We start from the raw sequence: 8,318 nt of genomic DNA, 5'->3' as shown, positions 1-8,318 counted from the left end.
TCCTCTCTTTATCCTTTTTCATAAATTAAATAACAAGTTTATAAGTATACTTATAACTTATAAGTAAGTTTGCCGTAACTGAATCAAATAAGTAAAGCTTATACGAACGTAAAGCTGAAGAGGAAGGATTAAATTTGAGAACTAAAGAGCAAGAGAACTAAAGAGGTGGTTGGAAAAGGAAATACGTCACCCTTTTATCTCTTAACTCTATCATTTGTTTGATTTGAGTTTATTTGAATAAATCTTGATTGGTATTACTTTTGAAAATATTTTTTTTTTTTAGATTGAAAAAGTTTTAATATATAATAATAAAATGTTTTTTTAAATAAATGAAATTTTATTTAATATTAATGAATAAATTAAATAATATAATTAATGATATAATGAATGAAATATATATATATATATATATATAATGACGCTTAATTTAAAATTTTTCAATTAGCCGGGTCTCTCATCATAGTGATAGAGTAGTGGGTTAACCGAAGAATACACACGTGGGTCAATTTGTGGGTAGAAAAATCTTCTTCATAAATATTAAAAAATAGTTTCACTCATTTATCTTCCAATACTCTCTGAACGGTTAGACAAATATTATTGAAAGTTAATGATGATGTATATTATAAGTAGAAAATTGTCTTCATGATGCATATTATCAGAAGATATTTATTTGAGAAGAGGGGGAAGACGCCCTCCTTTTAGGTTTCGTATCAAAAAATAGGCATCCAGGTTTTAATCGTCTCCCCTTATGTCTTTATTTGTTATAAAGAGTTGTTGATTATACATATTTTGAAAGGTTTTTATTTGTTATGGATAGTAATAAAAAAATGACTTAAACAAACAATCTTTCTTTTTTTATTTGTTATTAAAAATGTTTCATCTTTTTGATCTACTTTTTATTTTTTCTAACTGTATAACGCATGGTTTTGTTTAGTAAATCTATTGTTATGCATTGGCAGATGAGAGCAAAATTATCTAGAAACCACTTTTGGATGATTAACGAGATTGTATACTTTTATAATTTGTTGTTTTATTTACAATTCTTTAGGTGCTCTGTATACTACCACTTTATTTTCTTCTTAATTTGAAAAATCTCAAAGTTTTAAACTAAGTGTTGGTATACTACCACTTTATTTTCTTCTTAATTTGATTTCAGTTTTGAACCAAGTGTTAACTTAAGGTCAGAAATTTATAATGAATGTTTTTTTATTGAGTTTTTGTTGATGTAATGTTGTTGTTTTCATAGGGAAAACGAGTCTTTCAGTTATTTTAAAGAAGATCCATATTTGTGTAATGTGGTATGAACTCTTGAACTCAAGTCTAAAGTTTTATTCGCTATTATGTTTCGTCTTTCTTAAGTCTTACATTGTTATTCAGAGACATATGAGAGCAATGTTATGGAGACTATTTTCATATGATTAATGAGGACTTATATTTATATATATGTATATATATGGAAAAAATTATAGCGAATGAAACAACCAATGATATGGCATTTTACATGTCACCTAATAAATAAGACGACACATATCAATTTCTCTCTCTTTCATTTTAAATTGTATATGTCATCCACTGCTTTTAATAATTTCTCTCTCTTAATTTTTTTTATTTAAATAAAATATTTAATATTTTCTATTCTTTAATTTTATTATAAAATTATTTTAAATATTCACATAATTTGAAATTGAAATTTTTTTTTTTTGTAATTTTAACTCAAAATACAAATTATTAATATTTTTAATAAATAAAATTCAAATTACTAATCTTCAACATATATATACAAATACACTTTATATAAAAATGAAAGTTATAATATTATTTATAAGGTAAATTTTAATATATATCTTATAAGAAAATTAAATAAGAATAAAAGTAGATTTTTTATTTTGTAAGAGAAATAAGAATGATTTAAAGAAGAGAAATAATAATTTAATAAATTATGAATATATATATATATATATATATTTAATTTTTATTTTATATATATTTATATTTATAATTTAATATATATTTTAAAAAATATGTACATTTATATTTTTTTTAATTTGATTTATTCGTTCTCCATATTATTATTTATATTAAAAATACATAAATAAATTAATTAACTATTAATCTCAAAAAAATTAATAGATGAAAAAAAACTAATTAAATTAAAAAAAAATTAATCATATTCATATTTAACTTCTTATTCTTTTTTATATATATGTTTATTAATTTTTATATTTATTACTTTTAAATAAATAAATATATATATATATATATATATATATATATATATATTAATTTAAATATACAATTATAAATTAATAGATAAAAGGAGAAAAAAATATAAATGAAGAGAAGAGAGAAATTATTAATGAAAAGAGGAAAGATAAAAAATATTTTAAAGAAGACTTAGTCATCAATACTCATCACTTTCACACATCATTAACTATATTTTTTTATAATATTTTTACTCCTCCTATCATTACTCTCTCTATATAATAATAATAATAATTATAATAATAATAATAATAATTCTCAATTTTGTTTGGTTGGTTTCAAGTACTTTTAATCACCACTTTAATAGGTTGGTTTTTAATATTTTATTTAATGTTTTGATGGAGATGATGGGTTGATTGAATTCAACATTAAACAACTCTCATTTTTTTTTATTAGGTTTTTGGCGATAATTGTGTTATTATGGTTATGCAAAGTTATTTTTGGTGATAATTGTACTATCATGCCTAGAGGTGTGAACATTGGTAATTAAGTCAATGAAATTTTGATCATTTTATCCTAAAATCCGTTTGTAAAATGATTTTCTGATTCTATTGTATTAATTCCTGATTTTGTTTGGTTTATTTAAGATATTTTCAGTCATTGTATATCATTATACTTTTGTATGTTGTGGAGTTAAATCATTCTTGTCTGGTGTTACTTTATTCAATATTGAAGATTCATCAAAAGTAACATATCTATTGATAATGGTTTTCTTTGGATCCAAACATGAGAGGCGATAACATTTAACTCTAGTAGTAAATCCCATAAACAGAGTATTCTTTCTCGTGAATCTAACTTTGATTCAACTACATGATAATATGTTGTAGAACCAAAAATATGCAAAGAATTATAATCAGTAGCAGGTTTTTCAGACCATACCGCTAATGGAGTCTTGCCACTAATGTAGATAATTGTAGGCAATTTACCAAATGTTGAGCGTATGACATAGTTTATGGCCAAAATTTCCTGTCAAATCTAGCATTAAACAACATACAACGAACTTTCTCCACCAGTATTTTGTCCATACATTCCGATACTCCATTCTGTTGTGATATTTTTCTAACTACGAAGTGTTGAACAATGCCACACTCTTGGCATAACTTTTGGAATGGATCATTCTTGTATTCTCTACCGTTATCAGTCTAGAGAATTTTGATCTTTATTCATGTCTCGTCTTCAATTTGAGTTTCCATTTAAGAAAAGTCTCAAACACTTCATCTTTGTTATTCATAGTAAACACCCATACTCTTCTAGAAAAAATATCAACAAAAGTAACAAAATAATGTCTACATCCAAGAGATGGTGTCTTGACAGGTCCCCAGACATCTGAGTGCACATAGTCCAAAATACCCTTGGTGTTCTAGATAGTCGTGCCAAATTTTACTCGCTTTTATTTTCCCATAACACACTGTTCACAAAAATATAATTTACAATCTTTTATATACCTTTCAGCAATCCTTGCTTAACAAGAGTTTTCATAGACCTCTCACCAGAATGTCCCAATCGCACATGTCATAGCTTTGTTGTCTCTAATTCGTTACTGCTTTCGAAAGTTGATACAGTTGTTGTCCCATTAACTATAATACCTTGATAGTAATACAAATTATTATTTTTCCTGATAGCTTTCAATATCACTAGTTCTTCAGAGATTACTTAATAATTTCATTTTTCATTTTCACATGTAAAATTTTTGACTCTAAGGCCCCTAAAGAAATGAGATTCTTTTTTATATTCGGTATGTACCGAACATCTCTGATAATTTTTGTAGATCCATAATTATTTATTAGCTTGATTGAACATATCCCTTTTATTTTACATGTATTACATCTCTCATGTAAACAACTCCAACATCTAGCTCCTTAAAGTCAAAGAACCACTTTCGAATCGGTGTCATATGATAAGTGTAGGCTGAGTCCAATATCCACGCGTCAGGATGTGATGTTGTGTGTGACATCGATAAAGAGTATTCTGAATTTGCATCACCTTTATTTTCGGCAACATTTGCATCTTCAGAATATTTCTATTTCTTCTTCAACTTTGAGCAGTTAATCTTCCAATGTCCTTTCCTACGATAGAAAGAACATTTATTTTTGGCAACTCTACTTCCGGATCTTCCTCCTTTCCCTTTTGATTTGCTTTGTTAACGGTCCCTAACCATCAATGCTTCATTTTATATACCTATTTTGTTTTTCATTTTGTTATGTTTTCTCAATTCGTGACTATATAAAGCAGAACTTACAATATCAAGAGAAACATTTCTCTTTTCATGAACTAACGTTGTTTCTAAGTCTTCAAATTCATCAAGAAGGAACGATAGCAACATCAAATACAGATCTACATCCTCAAACTTCACATCAAGAATTAACAGATCAATTACTAATTGATTAAACTTATTGATATATCATTCATACTAGTACCTGATTGATAATCAAATCGGAACAATCGTTTTTTTAAGGAGCTTATTTTGACCACTCTTCTTCAGAATTTTGTCCTCCAATGCTTGCCATAGTTTATGTGTAGAAGTTTTGTTTTCACGGCATACTTCTTCTATCTAGACAGGCACGATCGAATTGTTCCGCACACCAATCGATTCATGATACTCCATTCTTTTTCTTTTCTATCATCTAGATTTCTGACCTCAATAGCAACATCTAGACCCTACTGAAAAAGACAATCTAGAACCTCACATTTCCACATGCCGAAATGCCCAGTTTCATCAAAGATTTCCACCGCAAACTTAAAATTCGACATCGGGGTCCTCGTCCAGAATGACGAAGGAGTTGATGCCCCTTTTGAATACTTAACTGCCATGCTAAGGATAAACCTTTAACTCTAATATTACTTGTTGGGAAAAACTGATAGAATAAAAAAAGAAATAAATGAAAGAACACACTAAGATAATTTGATAATGGAGTTCGACCAAAATATTGTTTACATATCCGAGCACTAAGACTATCAATTAATTATAAGAAAGAAGAGATACAAGTATTGAGTGCAATAAAGTAAAAAGGGGAGAGTTTCTTTTATACACTAAGAAACTTCGTCAACTTCTATCATCTTTCGATGTGAGATTTTTTTCTAATTATGAGAAGAAGAAAAAAATTATATACTAAGAAATTTCTATCACTTCCAATATCTTCCGATATGAAATTCTAATTATGCCAAAAACAACACATACAAAACAATACATACGACTTAATCAACTAAAAGACTTCTGTGAGGCTGGAGATCATCGTGAGAACTCTCACGACAAACAACTCAATAAATTTAGGCCAATATATAAGAGGAGGGTATTATCTTAATTGGATTTTTCACACACATCTTTTAGAAAATTCGTAATTAAAAAGAAATAGAAGATTCAGTAATTTAACATAAGCAAAAATAGAGATTTATTTGAAGTTATGTTGTTGATGAACCTCTTATAAAGATGAAAAAGAAGATAGATAAAGAAGAAAACAAAGGATGAAAGAAATAACAAATGATTTACATGTATTTGGATCCACATACACATAAAAATAGATTAAGAGAATAATGCATTTGTCCATTATTTCATCAATAGAGTAAACATCCATAAAACATATATTAATTATGCATAATAATTAATGTAAGATTGTGAGACATCACAACATTTACTTATTTTTTATTCTTCAATCCACAAATTTTTTACTTATTTTCTTCAATCCCAAACAATTGCTCCACACGAGCAGAAACAGATTCAAGGTTTGCTTTATAAGCAGCAATCATAGTATCTAGTGACCTTCCATCTTCTACCGGATCAAGTGAAAACGACCAAACAAGTTCAGAACCTTCGGAATTCCCTTCTAGAGGTAAAAGAGTTATTGTAGCCTCATAATTATTACACCCAAATGTATTATCAAGAACCTCATACCTCATCCATTTGCGAATATGATCTATTTCCACAAGTTTTTCAAAACCCCATCTACTATATTTACCCTCCCAGCCAAGGCTTGCTTCAGGTTTGAGGACCACTTTCCTCACACAGACTATCTCTCCTGAAATTCCCTCGACTCCTACAGAACTCTCTATGGCGAGAAATATTGTTTGCCAATTGAAGAAGTCCGCTAGGAAAGGCCATACACGATCCTTACTGACCCCATTTATTTTGGATTTGGTTGTGCCTTCCCATCTCTTTTGTTCTGCTACTTCAATATTTGCCATTGAGTAAACAAAATATTGAAGTTAACTTCTTTATTTGTATTTGATGTTTAAGCAAGATAGAGAGCCATTTATATAGTACTAGTTGCGTAAATGTTTGTAACTTTTTAATTGAGTTGATAAGGCATGTGTGAAACAGCTTCATAAAATGCTTTTGTTATGTATAATTTATTTATTTTTTACCTGGTATCTTAAGGCTTGTTTGGATTAGGGTTATTTGAATAACTTGTATAGAGAAATTAATTGATTATTATTTTAATGAACTAATGATATTTAAAAAAAAAACTTAAATGTTTCTACTCAGTTTTATTTTAATCTCATTATTTAGACTAATATGTTTTTTTATAAATATTTTCAGGTTTATCTACGCATATTTACCTGTATCATATTTGAGCTTCAATTTTATTTTTATTTATATTCTACAATAATATAGATCGTATGCCCTATAAACAAAATGATACAAAGTTAGACACATGTTTATGTTTGAATTACTTTTAAGCGCATATTCTAAGATTTGATAAATAAATAAGGTATATAACAATATTATTGTAAATGACCAGAAATTTAAAATAGAGATTAAAATATGATAGGCACGTGATATATAACGCGAGTCATTTCTTATGTGTAACTAAGCACCAAACTAAAAATAGAATATCTACGTTTGAACACGCAAAATATTTTTATTTCTTAATTTATTAATAAATAAATCAGGTGACGACTTTACAAAAATCAAATATAGTCTAAATCGACGTTTTAAATGCGCTATAGTCAAGTCTATCATTTTGGTTTCTCGTCTCACACAAGACTCAAGAGGAAGGTGAGTTATGAAGCACAACTATCGAGTAACAAAAACCTTTTCTCGGGAATGATCGATTTTTTGACGTTACAACTATTTTGGAGACTCAGCTGGGGAGTAATCAATGCTTAACTTAAAATAAAATTTTGTCAATTCTTAAGAATAATGTTTTACACCTTCAACTAAAAAAAATCTAAAAAGTAAAAAAAATTCAAAAAAACAAAAATAATAAATAAAGGCAAAAAATGGTACATCACTCAATTTTTCCTTTCTTTTTTCTATATGAATTAGTTCTAATCTTGGGCACATCGCCTTTTTGTTTTAAGGTAGTACATGAAGTGCGTTGTGTGACGTCATCTATACACCTATAGTATTATGTGCAAAGATTAGTTAATGAGGAATGATGATCTGTTCTAAATTTGAGCGATAATGCGAGAGAATTAACCTAGGTACACGAGATTGATCCTTCTCCCTGACAACGAAGTCCCTCTCGAGAGATATACATCATGGGGATGAGGAGAAATTTCCAATTGAATCGACGCTTCCTCTTGTCGGCGATTTATGCTCTCCGATCGGGGTAAGTGAACTCTCTCTTATGATTTTTTTCATAAAAACAAAATCCAAGTTACAATTCTCAAGATCTAACTACAATTCTTGAACGGTCAAGTTACGTCGAAAGCCTTCTCGTGTCTACTATAATTGTATTTGCTAGAAACTTTTAATGATTTATATTTTTACGAATTTTAAAATTAGATTGAAAAAAAGGGAACGGATATTAATTGGGTCATGTCACACTAATTTAAAATTAAATCATGCCAAGTTAGTCATGATTTATGGAGGAGGGAGGAAAGAAAAAGACAAATCAAAATTGTAAATGGAAAAATTGAATAAGACGTGATATTAAAAATGTTTATCTGATAATAAAGTTTACGGTCCATTTATAAAACTAAATAAAAAAATAATAACACACTTATAAAATTAAATAAAAAACAATAACACACTTATAAAATTAAATAAAAAACAATAACACACTTAATAACTCTAATTTTAAAGAGATTAAATGTACTAATTTTAATTAATAAAT

The 8,318-nt window shown here is 27.6% G+C and overlaps 1 protein-coding gene across 1 annotated transcript; it reads right to left on the bottom strand.

Moving 5' to 3' along the window:
* Positions 1 to 5,785: 5,785 nt before the first annotated feature.
* LOC124912405 (lachrymatory-factor synthase-like) lies at positions 5,786 to 6,475 on the bottom strand. The gene has a single exon (XM_047453019.1). The coding sequence runs from the start codon at positions 6,439 to 6,441 to the stop codon at positions 5,926 to 5,928; it is 516 nt and encodes a 171-aa protein (XP_047308975.1). The 5' UTR covers positions 6,442 to 6,475; the 3' UTR covers positions 5,786 to 5,925.
* Positions 6,476 to 8,318: the final 1,843 nt, after the last annotated feature.

The sequence above is a fragment of the Impatiens glandulifera genome, chromosome 8, assembly GCF_907164915.1.
Source record: "Impatiens glandulifera chromosome 8, dImpGla2.1, whole genome shotgun sequence".
NCBI classification, from domain to species: Eukaryota; Viridiplantae; Streptophyta; class Magnoliopsida; order Ericales; family Balsaminaceae; genus Impatiens; species Impatiens glandulifera.
The sequence above is the reverse complement of the archived record's forward strand: the minus strand, read 5'-3'. Positions and strand labels throughout refer to the sequence as shown.